Genomic DNA, 27,897 nt, shown 5'->3' with positions numbered 1-27,897 from the left:
AAGTGAGAGTTCAATGAAAGCCATATGGTATAAAACGTCTCGCTGAAAAGTCAAAGTCAAAGCCACTGCCTGAAAGGATGCCAGAGGGGCAGAACTGCCAACACACTAATACCAGTGGAAATACCTCTGATAGCTAGAAAGGAAGAATTATATTGGATTTTTTTTTCTGTTAAGCTTTCCTTGTCCTTTCCTGTCAAATCCAATAGCTTTATTAACTGATATCTGACATTTATGATATATAAATATGAGACCCAGGTGTCACTAATAGACCTTACAGCTAATGATGATGCTTCTATATATACTTTTGCAGAACTGCTCTAGAAGTAGCATAGAGGGCCAGGGCCAATATTAGATATGCTATGGATAAAGGCAGAAATTAGAGAGGGGCCCCCCAAAGCCCACTGGCAGGCTTTGCATTCTTCAGCTTCACACAGGCTTGGAGCCTCCCTGAGGCATGGGGGTCCAGGACAATTGCCCTGTCTACACCCCTAATGCCAGCCTTTAGAGGGATAGACACCTAAGATTGTTCTAAATGGGAACACAGTTTGAATATGCCCAAGGATGAGTTAAGCTTATTAAAGACCCCAGGTTTGGAAAGAAAGTATCTTCTTTTTTGTTTCTTTTCTGTCACCCAACAACAATTATAAACCTGCATCCTGCAGTCCAAGGCCCTGGTACGGTTGGGCCTTAAAGAATCACTCAAATCTCAGTGCAACAGTAAAAGGAGAGCACTCTTAGAAGATAAGATTTATGTTCCATAAATCCTGCTTCCCAAGAAACAGACTGCGCTCTAAATGAAAACTACATCCAGATTCGCTCGACAGGGTTGATCCAGTCCTGGGTTTACCCCAATGCATGCCTTGTAGCCATGCTTTTCTTAGGGATCCCAATGGAGGAATCAGAACCACAAGTCCCTACCTTCAATGGGGTAAGCTCAGGATTGGATCAACCCTGTCAGATGAATTTGGATCTAGCTGGCAACCCTAGGAATGGAGCTACAAATCCTGTGAGAATGGTACCATTAGAACCACAGGGGTAAAAGGAGGAAAACAGGGATTATCCTGAGCAACTGCAGGGCAGAAGAAGAAGAAGAACTAAGTAGAGGGGAGATCATTAGTCTTTGCCTGGACCCAAGGATCCAGGGGAAATGGAGAAAATAGAGGCTGTGGGCTTAGACAAAGGTGTTATCCAAAGGAGTTTAATACATAAGTACATAAGTAGTGCCATACTGGGAAAGACCAAAGGTCCATCTAGCCCAGCATCCTGTCACCGACAGTGGCCAATCCAGGTCAAGGGCACCTGGCACGCTCCCCAAACGTAAAAACATTCCAGACAAGTTATACCTAAAAATGCGGAATTTTTCCAAGTCCATTTAATAGCGGTCTATGGACTTGTCCTTTAGGAATCTATCTAACCCCTTTTTAAACTCCGTCAAGCTAACCGCCCGTACCACGTTCTCCGGAAACGAATTCCAGAGTCTAATTACACGTTGGGTGAAGAAAAATTTTCTCCGATTCGTTTTAAATTTACCACACTGTAGCTTCAACTTTAAAGAGGTATGATCCAGGTGAATGAGAAATGGAGCAGTAGATTTAAATTACTATTAAAAAAATTGTAAATATCTGTCAAGGTGTCTTCCAAGAAGATACTGTACCCAGATAAACAATGGCATATGTGTAAAAGGTACGTCTGTTGCGCACGCATCCCCTGTTCCTTTAGTGTGGACGCCAGAGTAAGGCTTGGAATGCACTGAAAGCACCAGAATGAAATTTAGAATACACCAAGAGAGGCTATTGGAGTACCAGAATGAGTTTTAAAGTTCCCTGACAGAAGATATTGGTGCGCCAGAATGAGACTTGGAATACACAGAGAGGCTGCTGGAAGGCTCACGGTTGGAAGATCTCACCGTCGCACTCCCTGCGTTGGCATGCCGGACCACCTGAAAAATAGGCGCACGTGCCATCAGAAGTCCATTTGGGGAAGCAGTCACTCCCCTGGCACCCCACATTGCTACACCTCTGGCCCTCGGGACCCAAAAATACAAACTTTTCTGTTACCTCAGAATTTGGTTTGCTGGATCCTGCCATGCAGAAATGTGCCTGAAGATACTGGAATGAATATAAGCTGCTTCTGCATGCCTGTTTGGTACTACCTGGTTGCAAATACTATAATTGCAATAATAAGCATTTTAGTTAAAAATAATAAGATAATAAACCTACCTGGATTTTGGAATTCAGGACTGTCCTTCCATGTCTCAGAAATTTCATAATCAGCTTCTAAATTACTCTGTAAATCTCCTTCATCAGGCAGGCTGGAAAACTCACTGAGAGTTTTATTTGTTTCTTCCTCTTGATCTCCTACAAGCAAGGTTTCGTTCTCTGAACTTTTAAGTGAGATCTTACTTTCCTCATCCTCAGAATCTGTGCATATGTAATCTTCCCATGAATCAAGTACTCCAGAAGCCATAATGTTCTCTGGAAGAAAAGTTGCACATTGCCAATTATAAATGTAAGCAGAAATTTGAAACAAATTATACATAAGGGATTGAAAATGTCTGTCTGTCTGTCTAGGAGCAAAATAAATTTCTGAAAATGTAAAGGAACAGGAACAAATTTGGTGTGGGGAGAAAAATAAGGTTACAATTTTAAAATAAAAAAGGCAAGCAAACTTTATTAGCTAATCTCCATAACCTTTTCACCATAGTTTTAAAACTTGAAGTTTCTGCCACAGCTTAAAGATTAGGGTTTAAAAGAGGAATCCAAACTATATACAGAGAGGAAATATCCCACTCAACTTTCTTTCTGAAAAGTTCTGAGAGAAGAGGACATCTCTGTGGGTAAGTAACATTATTTTATTCTGAGACTGGTAACTTAAAGATTAGGTTTTAAAAGAGGAATTGTAGGATATTGATAAACACAGTTAGAATTTTAAAATAAAAAAGTAAGCAAATTTTATTAGCTAGTCTCCATATCACTTTCCCCATAGTTTTGAAACTTGAAGTTTCTGTCCCTGCTTAAAGACTAGGGTTTAATAGAGGAATTGTAGGATATTCATAAACACAGAATTTTAACTTAAAATAAAAAAAGGCAAGCAAAATGTATTAGCTAGTCTCCATACCCTTTTCCCCATAGTTTTAAAACTTGAAGTTTCTGCCACAGCATTAACAGATAGTCTCTAGAAGGCACAGAAGGGCCCAGTTCAGTCCTCATTCCCTCCCACCCACCCCCAGCTCAACTCTTCAGCTATAGTCAATTATTCTAATTAAGACAACAAAAGGGAAATTTTCAAGTTGCTTTAGAATTTGAATTACATTTAATTCATTTCTAAGAAGCAAACCCAACTCCAATCTGGCAGCCCCTGTGCTGCCTTGGAGGAGGGAGGCCTTCTAAAAGGAGAGCATCACACTGGTGCAACTGGAAGTAATCCTATAGACAGGAAGAGCACTCTAGGTACTACAATATCCTCTCGTACCGAGGATGTGTCTCCAGGAGCTACTGCCCAGGTGGGAAGGGTTAGGACGGCTGTAGTAGTTGGTGATTCAATTATTAGGCATGTAGATAGCTGGGTGGCTGGAGGACATGAGGATCGCCTGGTCACTTGTCTGCCTGGTACAAAGGTGGCAGGAGAGTGGAGGAGTGGCCTAGTGGTTAGGGTGGTGGACTTTGGTACTGAGGAACTGAGTTCAATTCCCACTTCAGGCACAGGCAGCTCCTTGTGACTCTGGGCAAGTCACTTAACCCTCCATTGCCCCATGAAAGCTGAATTGAGCCTGCCATGAGTGGGAAAGCACAGGGTACAAATGTAACAAAACAAAACAAAATTTTTAGATAGTGTTGGGAAGGACCTGGTTATCTTGGTACATGTGGGTACCAATGACATAGGAAAATGTGGAAGAGAGGTTCTGGAAGCCAAATTTAGGCTCTGAGGTAGAAAGCTCAAATCCATAACCTCTAGGGTAGCATTTTCTGAAGTGCTACCCGTTCCACGTGCAGGGCCTAGGAGACAGGCAGCACTCCAGAGTCTCAATGCGTGGATGAGACGATGGTGCAGGGAGGAGGGTTTTAGATTTGTTAGGAACTGGGCAACATTCTGGGGAAGGGGGAGCCTATTCCAAAAGGATGGGTTCCACCTTAACCAGGGTGGGACCAGACTGCTGGCATCGGCATTTAAAAAGGAGATAGAGCAGCTTTTAAACTAGAAACTGGGGGAAGGTCGACAGTTGCTCAAAAGTGCACGGTTCGGGATAAGGTATCTTTCAAAGATATCACCAAAACAGGGAAGATAGGGTATCCCGATAGTGAGGTTGCAAAAGAGGCCATAGTAGATCAGGTGTCCTTAAATAAAAATTAAAAATCAGACAAAAGATTGCAAATTAATAACTGCCAAGTATTGAGCATGATGTAAATAGGAACAACAAACATAGTTTGAAATGTCTATATGTGAATGCCAGATGCCTAAGAAATAAGATGGGAGAGTTAGAATGTATTGCACCAAATGAAAAATTAGATATAATAGGCACCTCTGAGACCTGGTGGAAGGAGGATAACCAGTGGGACACTGTCATACTGGGGTACAAATTATATCGTAGTGATAGGGTGGATTGAATTAGTGGAAAGGTAGCACTGTATGTTAAGGAGGGCCTTGAATCAAATAGATTGAAAATTCTGCAGGAAACAAAACACATCTTGGAATCCCTATGGATTGAAATTCCATGTGTAAAGGAGAAAAGGATAGTGATAGGAGTGTACTACCGTCCGCCTGGCCAGGATGAACAGACAGATGTAGAAATGTTAAAAGAAATTAGGGATGCAAACTAACTGGGCAACACAATAATAATGGGTGATTTCAATTACCCCGATATTGACTGGGTAAATGTAACATCAGGGCATGTGAGGGAGGTAAAATTCCTTGATGAAATTAAGTACTGCTATATGGAGCAGCTGGTACAGGAACCAACGAGAGAAAGAAAAATTCTAGACCTAGTCCTTCGTGGAGCACATGATCTGGTGCGGGAGGTAATGGTGCTGTGGCCACTTGATAACAGTGATCATAATATGATCAAATTTGATACTAGCTTTGAAGTAAGTATACACAGGAAATCCAATACATTAGCGTTTAACTTTAAAAAAAGGAGACTATGATAAAATTAGAACGGTGAAAAAAAAACTTAGAGGAGCGGCTGAGAGGATCAAAATTTAACATCAGGCGTGGATGCTGTTCAAAAACACCATCCTGGAAGCCCAGGCCAAATATATTCTGCATATTAAAAAAGAAGGACTGAAGACCAAATGACAGCCGGCATGGTTAAAAAGTGAGATGAAGGAAGGTATTAGAGCTAAAAGAAAATCCTTCAGAAAATGGAAGAAGGAACTGGCTGAAAATAATAAGAAACAGCATAAGGAATGTCAAGTCAAATGCAAAGCACTGATAAGGAAGGCAAAGAGGGAATTTGAAAAAAAGATTGCTTTGGAGCAGGGGTGTAGGAAGACACCCAATTTTGGGTGGGCCTGGGCTCAAGACAGGTGGGCAGAAGAACTCCGCTCTGTCCCAAAAGTGATTTGGTCAGTTGCTCTCTCGCCTGCATGCCATATGATCTCTCAAAGATCCCCCTCCCCCGCATACCTTTTAAATAGCAGATTTTCACTAGCAGCGAACAGCAACTAATACACTGCTCATGCTGGCCCCACAGCCTTCCCTCTAATGCAACTTCCTGTTTCTACATAGGCGGGAATACATCAGAGGGAAGGCTGTGGGGCTGGTGCGAACAGTATGTATCAGTCACTGCTCGCTGAATGCAAAGATCTGCTATTTACAACGTATGCAGGAGAGACAACTGTTGGGAGTTTTCGGCTGGTGAGGCTTGGGGATCAGTGCCAGGCACATCATAGGTGTGTTGTTACTGTGTGCATCTGGGCCCACCCTTGGCTACGCCACTGCATTGGAGGCAAAAACACATAGTAAAATTTTTTTTTAGGTATATTAAAAGCAGGAAGTCGGCAAAAGAATCGGTGGAACCGCTAGATGACCGAGGGGTAAAAGGGGCGATCAGGGAAGACAAAGAAGGGCATAATCGAACGGGGCGCCCAAGTTTTCATGAGGGCGTCCTCATGCGAAGGGGCGGGGAAACCTGTATTATCGAAACAAGATGGGCGGCCATCTTTCGATTCAACAATACAGTTGGGGACGCAGAAATCTCAACATTTAGGTCGACCTTAGAGATGGTCGTCCTTAGGTCGTCCTTAAAGATGGTTGTCCACAGTTTTCGGTGATAATGGAAACTGAGGACACCCATCTCAGAAACGACCAAATCCAAGCCCTTTGGTCATGGGAGGAGCCAGCATTCGTAGTGCACTGGTCCCCCTCACATGCCAGGACACAAACCGGGCACCCTAGGGGTAACTGCAGTGGGCTTCAGAAATTGCTCCCAGGTGCATAGCTCCCTTACCTTGTGTGCTAAGCCCCCCCACCCCCCCCACAAAACCCACTCCCCACAACTGTACACCACTACCATAGCCCTTAGGGATGAAGGGGGGCACCTACAGTAGATGTGGGTAAAGTGGGTTTGTGGTGGGTTTTGAAGGGCTCACATTTACCACCACAAGTGTAACAGGTAGGGGGGGTGGGTCTGGGTCACAAATACCTGGCAAGATTGCTAAAAAGTACAAAACATTTTATGCTGCTTATCCATTTTCTGAATAATTTTCTTTTAGCTCTAATAGCTTCCTTCACCTCACTTTTTAACCACGCCGGCTGTCGTTTGGACTTCCGTCCTCCCTTTTTAATAAGCGGAATATATTTGGCCTGGGCTTCCAGGATGGTGTTTTTGAATAGCATACACGCCTGATTTTTGACCCTCGCAGTCGCTCCTCAAAGTTTTCTTTTCACCATTCTTCTCATTTTATCTTAGTCTCCTTTTTTAAAGTTAAATACTAACGTATTTGATTTCCTATGTATACTTACTTCAAAGCTAATATCAAATCCGATCATATTATGATCACTGTTATCAAGCGGCCCCAGCACCATTACCTCCCGCACCAGATCATGCGCTCCACTAAGGACTAGGTCTAGAATTTTTCCTTCTCTCGTCGGCTCCTGTACCAGCTGCTCCATAAAGCTGTCCTTGATTTCATCAAGGAATTTTACTTCCTAGCGTGCCCCGATGTTACATTTACCCAGTCAATATCGGGGTAATTGAAATCACCCATTATTATTGTGTTGCCCAGTTTGTTTGCGTCCCTAATTTCCTTTAACATTTCGGCATCCGTCTGTTCATCCTGGCCAGGCAGACGGTAGTACACTCCTATCACTATCCTTTTCCCCTTTACACATGGAATTTCAATCCACAGTGATTCCAAGAAGTGTTTTGTTTCCTGCAGAATTTTCAATCTATTTGATTCAAGGCTCTCGTTAATATATAATGCTACCCCTCCACCAATTCGATCCACCCTGTCACTACGATATAATTTGTACCCCGGTATGACAGTGTCCCACTGGTTATCCTTCTTCTACCAGGTCTCAGAGATGCTTATTATATCTAATAATTTCTTAGGATCCTGGCATTCGCATATAGACATTTCAAACTATGTTTGTAGTTCCTATTTACATCATGCTTAGTATTTGACTGTATTAATTTGCAATCTTTTGTCTGATTTTTATTTTTACTTAAGGACACCTGATCTACTATGGTTTCTTTTGCAACCTCACTATCAGGCTAACCTATATTCCCTGTTTTGGTGATATCTTTGAAAGATACCTTATCTCGAACCATGCGCTTTTGAGCGCCTGTCGGCCTTCCCCCAGTTTCTAGTTTAAAAGCTGCTCTATCTCCTTTTTAAATGCTGACGCCAGCAGCCTGGTCCCACCCTGGTTAAGGTTCAGCCCATCCTTTCGGAATAGGCTCCCCATGTAGTTGGGGCATTTGTTAAGTAGGTAGTATGCATGCGCGTATTTTGTCAATAGTGTCTTTACTGAGTCTAGTTGGGGTGGTCCATATTCTGTCTGCTGCAGAGTGGTTGTGGTGTGTTTTGCAGTCCTGTGAGTACTCTGTGATGTTTATTTGTGGTTTTACAAGGTTTGATCTTGTTTGTTTGTTATTTTATTTTTGAAGTATTGTGCAAGCTCATCTGCAGTTGGTGATGTTTCAGTTGTTGCCAATATGTTCTGGGTTTTCAGTGGTTTGTTCATGAGTTTGAATATTTTTTTCATATTGGTCTGTTCGAGGTTCGTATATGTGTTGCAGTGTTCTGCTTTTGCTTTCTTTATGCTGTTTATGTATGTTCCTGTGGCTTTTCTCCATACAATTTTGTTTGTGTCTGTTTTGTTTTTGGCCCATGCTCTTTCGATTTTCCTACAGAGTTTCTTCATGTGTAGTAGTTTGTCATTAAACCAGGAACATGGTGGTTTGTGATTTTTGTTTTGAGTGGTACTATTTTGTTTAGTGTGTTTTCACTTGTTTCATCCCAGTTTCTCAAGAAGTGTTTATCCTCGGGTGGTAAGTCATTGAGTTCATTTACTGTTGTCCAGAATGTGTGGTTGTCTACTTTTCCTCTGGTTGTAAATGTGTGTCGGGTTCTTGGTTCTCTTTTCTTGCCACTTTCTTTCCATTATAGTGTGAAAGTGACCTTGCTGTGGTCTGACCATGGTACCTCTTTCCATGTGTGGTTTGTTAATATGTGGCTGTTACTCATTGCAAATCTGTGGGCTAGTATGTCTAACTGGTGTCCTTTTGTGAGTGATGAGACTCCTTGTGCTGTTGTGAAATTCCATTGGTTTATGAATTCATTACTGTTCTGGTGTTTGTGTTGTTTTGTTTTTCTAGGTGCAAGTTTATGTCATCTATTAATAGGACAGCTGGGTTTGATATGAAGTCCGTGAAATACATACCACTAATTCTTTTTCCTTTGCCAGATGCTTAACCCTTGACACAGAGATTCTTAAACACTTCCCTCTTAACTAAGGAATCTTCTATAAAGCTAAGAGGAAATTAAATGCTTCTATTTTCCCACTGCACGTCAGTGTTTAAAGGCAGTATTAAATTCTTTGTCCACAAGTAGTTATTTTGAAAAGGAAAGTTTGATACAACAATTAAAAATTGGAAGGGTTTTGGCCAATGATTGGTTTAAGTTCTAAGGCGATGCATTTTTTGAATTAATGTGAAATAATCGCACGGGGTTCAAAGTGCTGACCATTGCTGCAGCTGTAAGCCTTTGACTGCTGAGGCCTTTTTTCCTCCCTTTTCCCATTATAAAAGAATAAATATAGAAGAAACAAGGACCCTTTCACTAAGCAGCAGTAAGCCTATCATGGGCTTACTGTGTGACAATCCAGAATTACCTCCAGCCCAACAGACGCGCCAGCAGTAGTACCAGCCCCAGCACTAGCCATTTCCGGCACTAGGGAAAATAGGTCCCTGTTTTTTACCACAGCGGTTATCCGGTGGTAATCGGGCAGCGATTACAGCTGGATTAGCATGGGAGCCCTTACCGCCACCACAATAGGTGGAGGATAGTGCTCCCTCCCTCATGGTTACGCGGTAAATGTAATCTTACCGCATGGCCATTTCTTTTTTCAGCCTTTTGACCCACTGCGGTAAAAAGGGCCTCAGCGTGTGGCAAAAATGGCCCCAGCTACTAGCACAGGGCCCCTTATACTGCAGGTTAGTAAAAGGGCCCCAGAGAAAGAAGCCTTAGTTTAGATTCTCTGCACGAAGTATCTGCAGGAGTCTTTTATGAGTGTGTCTTTTTCCCACTTTTTTATTTAACTTACCTAATAAATATCAAGATAATCCAATTATGTACACCACTTACAAATTATTTAATAATGTAGATAATTCCTTTAAAGTACCTTGGTCAGGTACCTGCTTCTTCTCCATTTGGAATAACCCGAATACACGTATAGATAAGAAACTGGTGTCTTGGCTGGACTGGCAGAACCATGGTATTTGGGACTTATCTGCCTTTATTGATATCTCTACTAATACTTGGTATTCTTTTGCAGAAATGTTTTTTAACTATATTTACATGAATTTCAGTTTACATGAGATAGCCGGCTTTGTTTTCCAGCCATAATGGAAACCGGGCCAGGCCATCTCAAACCCGGTGAAATGCAAGGCATTTGGTCGTGGGAGGAGCCAGCATTTGTAGTGCACTGGCCCCCCTGACATGCCAGGACACCAACCAGGCACCCTAGGGGGCACTTAAAAAATTTTTAGAAAAAAAAACAAAAATAGCTTCTAAGTGCATAGCACCCTTACCTTGGATGCTGAGCCCCCCCAAATCCCTCCTAAAACCCACTCCCCACAACTCTACACCATTACCATAGCCCTAAAGGGTGAAGGGGGGCACCTACATGTGGGTACAGTGGGTTTTGGGGGATTTTGGAGGGCTCAACATTAACCACCATAAGTGTAACAGGTAGGGGGGATGGGCCTGGGTCCGCCTGGCTGAAGTGCACTGCACCCACTAAAAACTGCTCCAGGGACCTGCATACTGCTGTCAAGAAGCTGGGTATGACATTTCAGGCTGGCATACAGGCTGGCAAAAAAAGTTTTAGTTTTTTTTTGTGTGTGGGAGGGGGTTGGTGACCACTGGGAGAGTAAGGGGAGGTGATCCCCACTTCCCTCCGGTGGTCATCTGGTCAGTTGGGGTACTTTTTTCAGACTTGGTCCTAAAAAGAAATGGACCAAGTCCGCCCGGCAAAATGCTCATTCGAGCCGGCCATTTTTTTTTCATTATAAGGTGAAGCCGACCATCCCATAACCACGCCCCCATCCCGACCTCCGTCCAGCCTTCGCTACCCTACCAACACGCCCCCTTGAAGGTTGGCCGGTGCCGCAACGAAAAAGCAGTTGGGGCCGGCCAAAATCGGCTTTCGATAATACCGATTTGGCCGGGATCAGGAGATTGCCGGCGAACCCTTTCGAAAATGAGCTGGTATATTAAGTGCATGGTTTGTGAAGTATGTTTGAAAACTAATAAATACATTTCCTTGTAAGTGCTTGGTAACATATGAAAATAATTCTTATATTTTGTGGTGGGGGATCTCATGCATTTAGAAAGTTTCCTGTCAACTAAAGTTGAGGTTTCAACTATAGTTGTGAGGTGTGGTAGCCGTGTTAGTCCACTCTTAAAGGTTATCAATAGAAATCAAACAAAATAAAACATGGAAAAGAAAATAAGATGATACCTTTTTTATTGGACATAACTTAATACATTTCTTGATTAGCTTTCGAAGGTTGCCCTTCTTCGTCAGATCAGAAATAAGCAAATGTGGTAGCAGAAAGTAGATAGTAGAGTGGGAGGGTGGGGGTATGCATGGGGACATCAAAGCATTTCATTGATATTCTAACAGGATGCGCTATAAATCGTCCATTGTACTTCGCCCTTTTTTTTTCAACAGAGCGGTGCATAGGGATAATCCTTTTAAATCTAACTTCCATTTCTATTCTCAGCACTCCCGCTCTGCCAAGACCCTACACGAATCATGTTTTGCTATACTAGCATCTTCAGGGGTCCATACGCAGCAACACACGTGCCCGGGCACTCCTTCTGGCTCTCATGCGCTGACTCCTAATTCTGTCTGCCCAATGTCTTCTCCCGCATGCAATACCCACATCTTTCATTCTTCTTTCTCCCATACACATACTCCCACCTCTCATTCTCTCTCCTCCTCTCACCCACCTCTCATTCTCTCTCCTTCTCTCACCAGCTATCATTCTCTCACCCACCCTCCGCCATAGCACACTTTCAGCTTGCTGCTCCCACACCCATGGCATATCAGCTTTCTCTGCCCCCTCCCATCCTTATAGCATACTTACCTAGCTCTGCTCCCCATCCCCAAAGCACACACTGACTTTGTTCTAACCCTCCCCCAAACCCCACAGCACATTCTGACCTTGCTCTGCTCCCCCATGGCTCACTCACATTACTTTGCCCCCAACCCCCATGGCTCAATCAGCTTGCTCTAGCCCCCACCCTAATTCCCACTGCACACTTACCTTTGCCGTGTTCCCAATCGCCACTGCACACTCACCTTTGCCACATTCACTCTCTCACCCCTTCCCATGCTAAGCTCATATGGCAAGAAGAGAAGGAAGTGAACCACTGCACATTGGGTCACTTCCTCCTCCTGTGCCGGCTTAGACCTGACTGTTTAAGTTGAGCCTTCACGGTTCACATAAAACAGTCAGATCTAAGCCGGCACAGAAGGAGGAAGTGATCCAATGCGCAGTGGTTCACTTCCTCCTCTTCTTATTGTGCAAGCTCAGCGGAGGAGGGGAAGACAGCGAGCTCAGATGCTGCTGCCCATGCCTGTGCTGAGGTCTGCACAAGTGCAGAATTCTGCAAATCCTAAAGAGGTGGAGAATTCTTCACAAATTCTGCACTGCACAGCTGTGCAGAATTCCCTCAGGAGCAGTACATTCACCCTCTTTCTATGCTCCAACCAAACTCTGCCCATCTGTATGCCGACAAGGCACATATTTTTATGCTGGTATTTTTTTAGGTTACTTAAGCATGAAAATGCCCACTTACAAACATAAATGATTAAAATGCCACCACTTATGCGTATTCTTGCTACCTACAACTTGGTGCTTATAAAATTACCTCCATAACAGCAGTAGTAGGCATGCAGATCTCTCTCACACATACTTATTATGGATATCATGAAAACATGACTGGTAAGTGATCCCCCAGGACATGTTTGAGATCCACTGCCCTAAGGGACAGTCTGAGAGGTTGGTAAGAATGTATGTGATTATGGATAATCAAAGTGAAAATCAAAGTAGTAGACAACAGACCAGGTCAGAGTTCTTTGATTTATTTGACAAATTAAAAGGGAATTTAATATAAGGGATTTCATAACCCACTCTTACAAGCTGATCAGTCATACAAAGCAAGGTACAATAAGTCACATAAAAAAAATCAATACTGTCATTACCATGATACAACTATAATTACAACTTATCCAACCAACAAAATACCTCCAGTAGTAAAGTTAAACCCAGCTCTCAGGAGCTTAATCTTTCTAGCACAGAGATTGATTAACCCTGATCATGATGTGAAAAAAACCCCAAAACGCTCTTACAATTTTAGACAGAAATAAAAATAATCTGTATAAGATTTTAAATTCAACAAAATAGAATTCCATAATCCAGGAACATGTCTCTCCCCCCCAAGGATGTAGCCCTAATTTAAACTAGACAAGAAGCCTTTTTTGCTAGTAGGCAAAAGTTAAGTTCTTTGCTAGACAATTTTACCCGTTAGATACAGAAAGTCCTGGTTATAAAACACCCGAGAAGCCAAACACAACAATTTGAAACAAATTATAGCATCATCAACTATTGCAGTGCACTCTATGTATAACTACTTATGCTGCTATATTTTGAACTATCTATAATTTGCCCAGAATCTTGTTTTTGGCAAGCTCACAAAGATGGAATTAGAACAATCAAGGTGCAAGAGGCCTTTCCATGCCGAGGAAAGATCTAGTGAAATCAAGGCTACAATTTTACCTTGGTCAAGATTGGATTTTATAAGCGTAATCACTCCTAAAAGGGTGGTTTCCGTGGGGTGTTGTTTCTGAAACCTTGTGTGAGGTAGAATGTATTAGTGGGTTCAAGAAAGTTCAATAATTGATCTGCAATAATAGATTCAGAACAGGAGCGAGGGAAGAGAGAGGGACAGTTGCTGGACCTCTGGGGGAAGGGGCAGAGGGAGAGAACAGATAGGGAGAAATGCTGACAAGCGGGGGACAGGGGGCATAGGAACACAGAGATGGGAGATGCTCAACATGGCGGGAAGATAGGGGCAAGGACAAAAGGGTGATGCTGGGTCAGATAGATAAGAACACAGAGAGAAGGATGGTGGACGTAGAGAGAAAAGAAGTGCCAAATGGACAATGACACTATGGCAAGACAGTTAAGGTAAGAAAGAGAAAAGCAGAAAGAGACTGGGACCAACACAATAAGAAAAATAAAATGACCAGACAAGAAAGGTAGAACAAAATAATTGTATTTTCTATTTATTGATTGGAATACACCATTTTTTTGGAATGTTCATGTGCCAGAACTGGATTTAGACGTGGCTAGAGCCTGCGAGAAAAACCTCACTCATTGTCCTTCAATTTCTAGCATAGTAGTGGTAAATCTCCAGCTTTAGGATGGGCTACCTGTGGCATCTCTGGAAAACAGCCTGCACAAATGTCATTAATCAGAGTTTTGGTAATTTTAAATACCGTATTTCACAAATATTTTCATAATGGCGTGGAGGGGCATAATCGAACGGGGCCGGCCATCTATAAGAGCGGCCATCTCTAACGCCGGCCCCGTCAAGCAGCGTACCCGACTACATTATCGAAACAAGATGGCCGGCCATCTTTTGTTTTGATAATACAGTCGGGGCCGGCCAACTGCCCTTAAAGATCACTGGCGTTAGAGATGGCCGCCATTGGTTTTCGCCGATAATGGAAACTAATGGCGGCCATCTCAAACCCGGCCAAATCCAATGCATTTGGTCGTGGGAGGAGCCAGCATTTGTAGTGCACTGGTCCTCCTCACATGCCAGGACACCAACCAGGCACCCTAGGGGGCATTGCAGTGGACTTCACAAATTGCTCCCAGGAGCATAGCTTGTGTGCTGAGCCCCCCAAACCCACTACTCACAACTGTACAACACTACCATAGCCCTTAAAGGGTAACGGGGGGGGGGGGCACCTACATGTGGGTACAGTGGGTTTAGGATGGGTTTTGGAGGGCTCCCATTTACCACCACAAGTGTAACAGGTAGGAGGGGATGGGCCTGGGTCCACCTGCCTGAAGTGCACTGCAGTACCCACTAAAAAGTGCTCCAGGGATCTGCATAGTGCTGTGATAGAGCTGGGTATGACATTTGAAGCTGGCATAGAGGCTGGCAAAAAAAGTTTTTATTTATTTTTTGGGTGGGAGGGGCTTGGTGACCACTGGGGGAGTAAGGGGAGGTCATCCCCGATTCCCTCCAGTGGTCATCTGGTCAGTTGGGGCACTTTTTTGAGGCTTGGTCCTAAAAATAAATAGACCGTGAAGCCGGCCAAGTGCTCTTCAGAGCCGGCCTTCTTTTTTTCATTATCGGTCACGCCCCCATCCCGCCTTCGGTGCCCTGCCGACACGCCCCCTTGAACTTTAGCCGGCCCTGCGACGGAAAGCAGTTGAAGCCGGCCAAAATCGTCTTTCGATTATACCAATTTGGCCGGGTTTAGGAGAAGGCCGGCCATCTCCCAATTTGTGTCGGAAGATGGCTGCCCTTCTCTTACGAAAATAAGCAGGATAGTCACTCAAGCATTTTTTCCTTCAGTTTAGTAAACTGTTTATTTATTTACCACAGGTCTATGGAGCTCTGCGCATTTCCAGTTCTGACATTATGTAATGGTACATTTGTTAATTTTCTGCGAGGATAGTACTGATAGGGATAGTACTGACATTCATGTGACCCTCTGTGTATAAAGGTTGCCCACCTCTGCTCTATCTCCCCTTCCAGCTCCCTCTTTCCTTCTCAGCTCTCTGCTTTGGATTCACCCCTTTCAGCTTTCTCTTTTTCTCCCCCAAGCTTGATCCCCTCCTTTGCTCCTCTGTGTTTCTATATAGCCAGGGAGAGAGCCGGGGGGGGGGGGGGGGGGGGCAATGCATTACTCTCTCCAGGAAAAAAAAATGCTCTCAGGTTCCAATCTAATTCATGTTTAATGTGGGATCAAATGCCATAAATAAGTAAACAAATATAAACTTTTAATGTTGAGCACCTGATTCTCATAACATGATATCTGTTTTAGAAGCCCTTTACCAGGAGAAAAAAAAATCCCTGCACCAATATAACAGGGTTAGGATGGCCCTATAACCAGCCCCTCCACATGACACACCGATTACGATTTATAACAAATTACTACTCTACCTATGAAACATTATTCCCTTATTATACTTCTTCTGTGTGTATCCATATGCTGCACAAGCTGGCATGTTTGAAAATACAACTTTTATTTTTTATAGTACCCTAAATAAAGACCAATGGCACATCAAACCTGCCCATCCATACCATGATTTCAATTTGTCATAAGGTTTGCTACTTAAGCATAATAATAAATGCATAGCTGATCTTTAAACCACATATAAGATGACTAGCTAAAAATGTTGTGAATACTGAGATTCTGTGGTGCAGGGCGAGCCGGCTCGCCTCCCCCTCAAGCTACAAGGTCTCTGGCTCCGAGTCCAGTACATACCTGAAGAAGGCAACCACCCTGGTGGTCCAGTGGATTCTTCAGGGCAGGCAGGAAAGATCCCCAGTCTTTCCTGCCCGCTGCCGGTGCACTGACTCTCCCGCTGAAGCATCGCTCTTCAAAATGGCTGCCAAGACTTACAAGGGCGGCCACCAAGACTTCAGCAGAAGTCTCAGGAGGCCGCCGCTGGAAGTCTTGCCGGCCATTTTTAAAGAGCGATTCGGCAGCAGGGGAGGGTCAGCGCCGGCAGTGGTCAGGAAAGACTGGTGATCTTTCCTGCCTGCCCCTAAGAATCCACTGGACCCCCAGGGTGGTTGCCTTCTTCAGGTATGTACTGGACTCAGCGCCTGGGACCCTATACTTGGGGGAGGGGAGGACAGCCGACTCGCCATGCCAGAACAACCGGCTCGCAAGAGGCTAAAAAATTTAACAACCGGGTCTTGCGAGCCGCTGCGAGCCAGCTCCAGCACACCACTGCTTTGATGACACTTCCCTTGCCCACTGCATTGTTCAACTCTTCCTTTTCCCTCAGACTTATACAGCAGGGTCTTTTTTCGAGTGCCATGGCTCAGACAGAATAAGTGGATGTTTATGCTCTTCCTCTTCCAGTGGTATGCAGAACCACCTCTTTCAAATGCCATGCTCACATGAGCCTGTTCCTCAAGTAGACCATACTGCTGCTTGTAGCTCTCTTTCAGTGGCCCGCAGAGCTGTGTGCAAAAGGTAAATTCTGCACAAATTCTGAATTGCTCAACGGTATGAAATGTCCCCAGGAGTAACAAACACAATACTAAATAAGGGTTTATGATCCTTCTGTGCACACCCATCTGTAACCCCCCACTTCTCTCTCACAATTTAGGTTCTGCTTGGGCTGGTGGGTTCCCTATGCTATTAGAGACACCCTACTGTATCTTTGATCCAACGATTGATATCTGCAGCTGTTTCCTTTGACTCCTCAGATAAGTGACCTCCTCTTCTTCCCTCTCAAGCAATTTTGGAACCTGTATAGGACCCTGCAGTATCAGCTGAGCTGGCTGATCTCCTCTAATACAAATCAAACAATACTCCTCCAACAGATCCTTATCCACTCCTTAAGGTCTCAGTTCCAACCTATGGCTTCTCCTAAGGATATCAATAGAAATCAAACAAAATAAAAAGAAAATAAGATGATACCTTTTTTATTGGACATAACTTAGTACATTTCTTGATTAGCTTTCGAAGGTTGCCCTTCTTCGTCAGATCGGAAATAAGCAAATGTGCTAGCTGACAGTGTATATAAGTGAAAACCTTCAAGCATTACTATGACAGTCTGACAGGGTGGGAGGATGGGGGTGGGTCGGAGGTATGCATGGGGATTCAATTTACATAGACATCATATGAACAATACAGCCAGTAGGGCCCCCACCCCGGTGGGACAGCACAGACACTGTACCAGTGATTTCACAGTGAGAATACTGAAAGGTAACTTTAAAACCATACAAGAACGTAAGACCTTTGAAGTCAGAATGATTGAATATTTTAACACCCAACAGAAAGGACTTAACAAGGACCTGGGGTTCCTAGCCCATTATAAACCATAAAGCTGTATGTCTCTGTTGATCACCCCACCCCTCACCTATCCACACCCATCCTGTTAGAATATCAATGATATGCTTTGATGTCCCCATGCATACCTCCGACCCACCCCCATCCTCCCACCCTGTCAGACTGTCATAGCAATGCTTGAAGGTTTTCACTTATATACACTGTCAGCTAGCACATTTGCTTATTTCCGATCTTACGAACAAGGGCAACCTTCGAAAAGTTATGTCCAATAAAAAAGGTATCATCTTATTTTCTTTTTATTTTGTTTGATTTCTATTGATAACCTTGAGTGGACTAACACGGCTACCACACTCTTCTCCTAAGGACAAACCAAGAGTAAGATGATTGTGATGGGTTGTATGTCCCATCAAAGGAGGCATAAGTGCATTCGCACTATCAGCAAATCATTTCACCATGCAGTAGCATATTTTTCTGTGCAGGAACATGCTGGATATGCCCCCAACATTTGGGCCCCAATGACCAATTCCCCTGGTGGTCTAGTGGCAAACCTGCCTACCCCCTTCCCCAGTACCTCAGTGCTGGAGGAAGTACCACACCCTACTCTTTACAGCGATGCCTTCAAATGACTGCATCCTGGGATGCGCTGGGCGGAGCTTCCTTACCATATAAGGGAGAAACCTTATATGGTAGGGAAGCCTGTCCAGCACATCCCAGGATGCACTGGGCAGGGCAAGGTGGCGCTGGAGAGGAGGGAGTGCTACTCCCTCCTCCAAAACAGGTGCAGGGAGGTGAGCAGGTTTGCCACTATACCACCAGGGAGGGGGGGGGGGTGCATCAGCAGCCCATTGGGCCAGCAGGTATATTTTTTTGGGTGTGGGGAGTTAAGGGGGGGGCTGGAGATCACCACCAGGACCTTACTTTGGTAAGGACCCTTAGGACACAGTGGCAGCCTGGGCTGTCAGTGACAGCCCGGGCTACTTCACTCTGATGGGGGGGGAGGGGGCAGGAACAGAGCCTTAACCTAACAACAGCTCTGAGATGGCGTAGTGTTAAGGTGCTATCCCTCCCCTACGATCAGAGAACAGAGCACTGTTCTCTGATCATAGGGGCAGAATCCAAGAAGAGCTCATTTAAATCTAATTTAAATGAGCTCTGCACTATTGCATTGCTCGGCCGCAGTTTGCCCAATGATCATGGGGGCACAGGTAATTGTGAGCACTAGTCTGGCGCTGGTGGCCTCTAGTGCCCGCATTTACCTTTGATCATCGGGCTGTTAGAGCGCAGGATTTGTGTTTACTGTGGAGTCAGTACAAGACTTTTGCTACTATTTAGTAAAAGGACCCTTAAGTCACTGCACAACAGTTTCTGACAACTAGTACATACAGAGTACCCTGCACACTCTGGAATTCATTGCCAGAGAATGTGGTAAAGGTGGTTAGCTTAGCAGAATTAAAAAAAAGGTTTAGACGTCTTCCTAAAGGAAAAGTCCATAGGCCATTATTAAATTGGACTTGGGGAAAATCCACTTATTTCTGAGATAAGCAGTATAAAATGTTTTGTACTTTTTTTGCGATCTTGCCAGGTATTTGAGACCTGGATTGGCCACTGTTGGAAACAGGATGCTGGGCTTGATGGACCTTTGGTCTGTCCCAGTATGGCAATACTTATGTACTTATATTAGATTTCAAACAGTCACAACAATCATAACTGCCACCTCTCTGAGTGCTTCAGAACTCCCAGTATTGACCAAATGCCTTGATTTTGCCCAAGAAGGGGTAATTTATGATGGGTCCAGAATCCCCAATCATGCCAAAAAGTGGCTCCTATGACAATGAAAATGATCAAGGGCCAGGGGGTATACAATGGAGAACTTGAGCAAAAGGAATCGTTTAAAATGTTCCTGCTAGCAACTCCAGCTGTTATTGAACTACAGTTTGATTTATTAATAGTACTCTGTTCAATTGTAAAACCAAGAAAAAAAAAAAAAAATTGTAACTTGCACTGCTACAGCTTTAACCTAGATGTAATTATCTCACTCTGCTTGCTTAAGACCTCCAGACAAATGAGCCACCTTGCACAATGAGATAATTGGATCAACATATATAACGCTCACTGCTATGCTTTAACTGCAAATACAGGCGTGCTTGCTCTGATTAACCAAGCATGATTAGCATGAAATGTTGCCAAGCTTAAATGCAATTACAGGCCTGCTTTGCTTTGAATGTAAACTTGCAGATTGCTTGCTACAGCGCCTCAAACACCGATATGAATACCAGTAAAACACTCCTAACCATTTTCTGCATCACCCTACTTTCTCACGCAAACATTACCTACAACCCAGACAACAATAACACCATAACCCACAAATTGCACAGCACTCACACACACACAATGCCCACCCTGAAGAGCATCGATAACAAGCCAACCACAACACACCAACTCCATGCACAGCCTATGAACAACTCAACAAACCAAAACAACACAGACAACAACCCCATAACTTACAAATCATACAACACTCACACAGACACAATGTACGCCCCAAACAGCACCCATAATAACTCACCACCAACCCACCAATCATATGCACAACCTTTTGACAACCCACCAAACCAAAGACACAACAACCAATCAAGAGGAATAGCCTCCGGAAATGAGCACAATCGACAAAATGAGGAAAACAATAACAACAACAAATTCAACCACCGAAGGAACAGACAACTAATAAAAATAAACACGTCAAACCCTCCCTTGGAACCATATCGCTCAATTCATCTAGGATACATCAATGCAAGATCAGCAGTAAGGAACTCAGTAGACATACTAGACTGGATCATCGCAGATAAACTAGACCTCCTATTTATCACAGAAACCTGGCTCCATAGTCCTACAGATCCAGCCATCTTAGAAATATGCCCACCAGAATACAAAATCACCCACTGGACAAGGAATGGAATAAAAAGAGGAGGTGGAATAGCTATAATTTACAAACCCGAATTCACCATCACAATCACGGGCGAATCTACCTCCCCACAACTCGAAATTGCAATGACAAGAATAAACCATCCAAATCTAACAGGCCACCTCAACACAATCCTATTCTACAGACCCCCAGGGAAATGGCAAGACTCCCAAACACAACTCATGGATTTCATCTCGAATTCCTGCGTATCTTCCTCAAACATCCTCATACTAGGAGACATCAACTTACACCTAGAAGATGACACCTCATTAAGCACACGAGAGTTCAAAGAATTCCTAAAACTTTGGGATCTACAAGCACCTTACATGCAACCGACTCATGAAAAAGGACACACACTAGATATCATAACAAACAAATTCGAATTGGATTCAACCATCATGATCACGGACACAAGTTGGACACCTACACTATGGTCAGACCACCATAAAGCAAATGTCACTCTCTGCTGGCGAATAACACACTTAAACACGACCAATAAACCCGAGTGAACAACATACACAACGAGAGGAAAAATAGACTCCGCGACATTCTGGCAACAAATCTACCAGTACGAATGGACAACAAACGCTGACACCATCCAATTCCTCCAAGAATGGGATGAGCTATGTACAACAACATTAGACAAAATCGCCCCAACCCAAACCAGAACATCACACAGGAAAAAAACAAACCCATGGTTCACCGAAGAGCTGAAAAAACTTAAAACACAAGTCAGGAAACTAGAACGAGCTTGGAACAAAAAGAAAGACGAACAAACACTAAACGACTGGAAACTACTTCGGAGAAAATACAAATACACCATAAAACAAACAAAAAGACAACACTACAAAACAATAATAGGACCAAATTACAAAGACACACATAAACTCTTCAGCCTTGTGAACAAACTGCTAGATACCACACCAGTTACAAATAACGGTGAAAATATACCAGACGTCGACAACCTTGCGAAGTACTTCAAGGAGAAAATCATACTATTACGACACAAAATACCCGCCAGTCCCATAGAATACGCCACTCTTCTAGACTGTCTGGACCCAGAAGAAGGAGCACACCCAGCAGACAGAACCTGGACCGAGTTCGAACCACTACCAGAAGACCTCATCTCTAAAACTCTCAAAAAATATGCCAAATCCAACTGCAAACTAGACGCATGCCCAAACAGCCTCATGAAATCAGCCCCTCAACAATTCACAACTGACCTAACGAATCATGTAAATTACATGTTACAAAATGGACTCTTCCCAAAAGAAAAAGGAAAAATCTTACTCACCCCAATTCCAAAAGATACAAAGAAAAACTTGAGCGAAATTACCAACTACAGACCAGTAGCATCCATACCACTAATAACCAAATTAACCGAAGGGATGGTAACCAAACAACTCACAAACTATCTAAACAAACACTCAATACTGCATGATGCCCAATCCGGATTCCGGTCGAACCATAGCACAGAAACAGTACTAGTCACCCTTATGACCAAATTTAAGCAAATAATAGCAACCGGGAACAATATACTCCTCCTACAATTTGACATGTCAAGCGCCTTTGACATGGTCGACCACGAAATCCTACTACACATACTTGAATACTTCGGCATTGGAGGAAATGTCCTAAGCTGGTTCAAGGGGTTCCTAACCCTGCGCTCGTATCAAGTTACATCACACTCAACCACGTCCAAGGCATGGATACCTGAATGTGGAGTTCCACAAGGATCACCCCTCTCACCAACTATTTTCAACCTAATGATGATCCCCCTAGCAAAACTCCTATCAAACCATAACCTCAATCCACATATATACGCTGATGATGTGACAATATATATCCCCTTCAAACATGACATCAAAGAAATCTCCAACGAAATCAATCAAAGCCTACACATCATGAACACATGGGCAGACACATTCCGTCTGAAATTAAATGCAGAAAAAACTCAATGCCTGGTACTCACCTCCCTACACAACACCAACGAATTCAACGCGATAAACACAGCAAACCTAAACCTTCCAATCTCAGAAACGCTAAAAATCCTTGGAGTCACTATCGACCGCCACATAACACTGGAAACCCACGCAAACAACACAACTAAGAAGATGTTCTACTGCATGTGGAAACTGAAAAGGATAAGACCACTCTTCCCAAGATTCGTCTTTCGTAACCTAGTGCAATCCCTCGTCCTCAGCCATCTGGACTACTGCAACTCATTATACGCAGGCGGCAAAGAGCAAACACTGAGGAAACTTCAAACAGCCCAGAACACAGCAGGCAGACTCATCTTCGGAAAACCAAAATATGAAAGGGCAACACCACTACGAGAGAAACTACACTGGCTTCCACTGAAGGAACGCATCACCTTCAAGGTATGCACACTAGTCCACAAGATCATCTACGGCGAAGCCCCAGCATACATGTCCGAGTTGATTGACCTACCACCCAGAAATGCCAGGAGATCTTCCCGAACATACCTCAACCTCCATTTCCCTACTTTCAAGGGCGTGAAATACAAGACGCTACACGCGTCAACCTTTTCTCACACGAGCACGCAGCTTTGGAACTCACTGCCATGCAACTTAAGAGCGATCCACGAACAAGCATCCTTCCGCAGATTACTGAAGACCCACTTGTTTGAGACAACCTACGGAAAAAACCTAAACACATAGAGTCGACACTCACTTACATCAATGCATCACACATCCACTCAAGATCTCTCATTCCCCCCAATTCCACAAAACTCATACATATACTTACAGGAATAGGTAAACCATGGGCCTATATGTCTTAACACTGCCCTTAAACTTCCTATTATCTCCTCCCAAAGTCTCCCTGTTGATGTCCCATTGTGATATTCCTAATGACAATTTGATTATCTCGCATAACTTGTACAATGTAACCCATAACCAATTTGTATCAACTGTATTCTCTTTATTCAAATCTTATTGTAAGCCACACTGAGCCCGCAAAGAGGTGGGAAAATGTGGGATACAAATGCAAACAATAAATAAATAAATAAATATAAATAGGTAATGTACAATAAGGATATTTGACAATACAAATTCCAACAAAAATTGTTTTGCCTTTACGTTTATTACAGTGGATAAATGCCACTGTCCAGCTTCACAAATCAGGCTAGCTTGCAAAGAAGCAGGGATGGAGAGAAGGATCTTAGGAGTTGAGTTCCAAAATCTTTCCATTTACAAATATACAATAGGAGGTTCAGTAATGCCTAGACAAAACAAACTGCAGGAATAATTCATAGTACAATCTACATTCATCCTAAATGAAATTAGATATTAGGATTCGGAAAGCCTCGTTCTAGGCGGTTTCCCGTTGAGAGCTTGTTTCAGTCAGCAGCTGGTAAAACAGAACCCAGAAAGCAACCGGGATGTACCTGTCACTTACCTGCAAAGAGAGCCTTTTAACCGCCGTGAGCAGGAGCTGCAGAGGGCGCAGGAGCCGACCTCACAGTGCAGGATGGCAGAGGGTAGGCGGATTAATACAACTCGGCGCTCTCGTTTCTCCTCCCCAGCAATATGCAAGGGAGGATGCTTTAAGTTTCGATTCCTGGAGATCACGCGCTGATGTAGCTGATTGCGGAATAGGCAAAACCCAGCACTTTGACTGTATGTGGGACAGTGGAGCGAGCGCGTCTAGCCAGGCTACGTCACGTGAACCACAAGATTTTTGGAATGGATTGTTCCTCGTGCTCTGCTGAAGGCAGGTCATAAACATAAGCTTTGTCATACTGGACAGGCCGATGGTCCATCAAGCCCAGCATCCTGTTTCCATCCAGGTTACAAGTTACCTGGCAAGATCCCAAAAGAGCGCAATACATTTTATGCTGCTTAACCTAGAAATAAATAGTGGATTCGCCCCAAGTGCATCTTAATAATGACTCCAAGCAGCCCATCAGGTGGAGGATAAAGGAGGGAGATTCTCCTTTAGCTGTATATTTAGATGCATCTCCCCACAGGTGCCAGCTCTGTGTCCAGAGAGGGTAATTGGTAATAAAATTTACCATCTCTCCCCCCCCCCCCCAATCCTTTTCAATAGTTGTCTCCTATGGTAGGCAGCAGAGTGGGGTGGACCACTGGGGCCATGGTCCTACCCAATATTTTACCCAATACAATATCAGGAACTGGACAGTTTGGGGGAGAGGTCCAGGGATGAAGAGGCCTTCAGTGCTGCAGTCAAGGTTTTAGGAATATCCATACTAAATATGCATGAGATAGATCTGAATGGATATTACCTTCACTAAATGCAAGTCTATCTCATGCATATTCATTAGAACTATTACTACCTATACTGAGTTTAACACTAGAATGGTTTATAATCTCAAAATTATATACCAATCTAAATCATCTATATAAATAATTCCCACTTCCAACGTTCTGAAGCTCACTCAGTGGCAGTGAAGCACTGAAGCCCTGTACTGTTTATAGGCTAGGATCTCAGCACCACTCACCCTCACTCATAGGCCCGCCCTCAGCCATGCCCCATCCAGACATAATTCGCAACTCCAACGTTCTAATGAAGCCTCAAGCCGCAAGTCTCTAACTTCCGTAGTTGTGTAGATCGCTGTTCCTACATGAGTGTGTGCCCAGCCCTCGCATCACAACGTTATGATGTCGAGGGCAGAGCACTGACACTCACCCAATCGCATCGCTCACCCTATTTCACACGTAGCTGACGTTGGACGGAGGGGGGAGCGGTGGCGGAGCTTCCCACAGAAACAGAAGCATGGAGGCCCGGAGTACCCGAGGCACAGCCCGCCCCTGTGGAAAACGCACAGGTGTCAGCTCTGACACAACTTCTCTCCCTCAGAAGCTCCCGCCTGCCATGTCGAAAACAGGAAGTCGCCTCACAGGACAGCACTGCGTTCTGGACGCCGAAGAACTGAAAAACATCACAGAACGGCGGCATTCCCGGCAGACTGTACGCGCCTCTCAAGTACCGCCTCCTCCTCACCTCACGCCAATACAGCGTTACAGAAGGTGTCCGGAAGGAGAAGCGAGAGACACCTGCGCACAACAGCCGGCGGCATGGCGCGGTGCCTGCAGTCCATGCAACACTTTCTACATGACGCTTTCCTGCACTTGGTGGTCGTGCTGTGCAGCGACGACACACAAAACCTCGCCCGCAAGAACCACCTCAGCTTCAACTCCGAAGGTGCGTGTGGAGGGAGGGAGACCCTGAAACTGGGAAGGAGGCAGACCCTGAAACTGGGAGGGAGGGAGACCCTGAAACTGGGAGGCCGACAGAACCTGAAACTGGGAGGGAGGGAGACCCTGAAACTGGGAGGGAGGGGTGGAGGGCCCCTGGCACTGGGAGGGGTGGAGGGCCCCTGGCACACTCTCCTGCTTATAATCGAACGAGAATAACGCCCAAGTTCCGACCTAAATCGGGAGATGGGCGTTCTTCTCACAAAAACAAATAAAGCGGCATAATCGAAAGCCGAACTTTGGACGCTTTCAACTGCACTCCGTCGCGGATGCGGACAAAGTTGACGGGGGAGTGTCGGAGGCGTGGTGAAGGCGGAACTGGGGCGTGGTTATCACCCGAACAGAGATGGGCGCCCTTCGCCGATAATGGATGCGTTTGTAGCTAGAATTTAGGGCACTTTTCCTGGACCCTGTTTTTTGACGAATAAGGCCCCAAAACGTGCCCTAAATGACCAGATGACCCCCAGAGGGAGTCGGGGATGACCTCCCCTGACTCCCCCAGTGGTCACTAACCCCCTCCCACCACAACAAATGATGTTTCACAACTTTTTACTTTCACCCTCAAATGTCATACCCTCCTCCCAAGCAGCAGTATGCAGGTCCCTGGAACAGTTGTTAGGGGGTGCAGTGGACGTCAGGCAGGTGGACCCAGGCCCATCCCCCCCCTACCTGTTACAATTGTGCTGCTTAATGCTACTAGTCGTCCAACCCCCCCCAAACCCCCTGTACCCACATGTAGGTGCCCCCCTTCACCGCTTAGGGCTATAGTACTGGTGTAGACTTGTGGGCAGTGGGTTTTGAGGGGGATTTGGGGGGCTCAACACCCAAGGGAAGGGTGCTATGCACCTGGGAGCTCTTTTACCTTTTTTTTTGTTTTTGTAAAAGTGCCCCCTAGGGTGCCCGGTTGGTGTCCTGGCATGTGAGGGGGACCAGTGCACTATGAATCCTGGCCCCTCCCACGAACAAATGCCTTGCATTTATTCGTTTTTGAGCTGGGCGATTTCATTTTCCATTATCGGTGAAAAGCAAAAACGCCCAGCTCACACCTTGGCGAATAAAGCATGGGCGTCTATTTTTTTTTTAAAAATACGGTTCACTCCGCCCCTTCACGGACCCGTTCTCGGAGATTAACGCCCATGGAGATAGGCGTTTCTGGTCGATTATGCCCCTCCATCTCTCTCTCACACACACACACACGCACCTAGTCTCACTCTCTCTGTCACAGATACACACTCGCACATTCACTCTCTCACAGAGTCACTCTCACACACACACTCTCAAACATACACACTCCGAGGAAAACCATGCTAGCACCCGTTTCATTTGTTTCAGAAATGGGCCTTTTTTACTAGTATTCTTATAATAAACACATTCTTTAATACAAAATAAATCTTTAAAAACCACATGCCCTCAGTCCCATAGAAGCAAAAATCCAAAAAATACAATATAGCTCTAATACTTATCTTAGCTCCAACATGAGTTGCCAGATGGTGAAACATTTTCCAGCCCAAGTCATGCCCAAAAGTACCCTACAAATAGCTATGTGAGGAGTGTGTGTTCCCTGCTCCCCTCCCCTAGCTATTTTTAGTGTTAAAAATTGTTGGGCTACTTTTGGGCATGACTTGGGCTGTATCACCTGTGTTTTTTGCTCATCTTGATTTGTAAAAGGAGCCCTAAATCTTTAAAATTACAAATGATAAAAAAATAACTAATATATTTCCTTACAAACAAAATCCAACATCACAAAATCAGTAAGATACACATTTTGTTTCAAAGGGAATAAGTATATGGTTATTTCAAATATATATTTACCACCTTTTAAAGTTGTCATGTTAGACCATTTGAATCAGGTTAACCTTACATTTGTTAACTAGCTTTCTACAGCTGAACATGTCCTTTTTTCTTCCCAGT

General features: G+C 44.3%; 1 protein-coding gene across 1 annotated transcript in view; it reads right to left on the bottom strand.

The window, feature by feature from the left end:
- LOC115462208 (probable ATP-dependent RNA helicase DDX60) overlaps positions 1-24,247 on the bottom strand; it is a 348,344-nt gene extending 324,097 nt beyond the window's left edge. Inside the window, exons 1-2 of the mRNA XM_030192222.1 lie at positions 24,167-24,247; positions 2,220-2,474 (exon numbers count right to left, since the gene is read on the bottom strand). Coding sequence (XP_030048082.1) covers positions 2,220-2,466 — 247 coding nt within the window. The 5' untranslated portion in view covers positions 2,467-2,474; positions 24,167-24,247. The remainder of the gene's footprint in view (positions 1-2,219; positions 2,475-24,166) is intronic.
- Positions 24,248-27,897: the final 3,650 nt, after the last annotated feature.

The sequence above is a fragment of the Microcaecilia unicolor genome, chromosome 2 (genome assembly GCF_901765095.1).
Source record: "Microcaecilia unicolor chromosome 2, aMicUni1.1, whole genome shotgun sequence".
In the NCBI taxonomy this organism is placed as follows: Eukaryota; Metazoa; Chordata; class Amphibia; order Gymnophiona; family Siphonopidae; genus Microcaecilia; species Microcaecilia unicolor.
The sequence above is the reverse complement of the archived record's forward strand: the minus strand, read 5'-3'. Positions and strand labels throughout refer to the sequence as shown.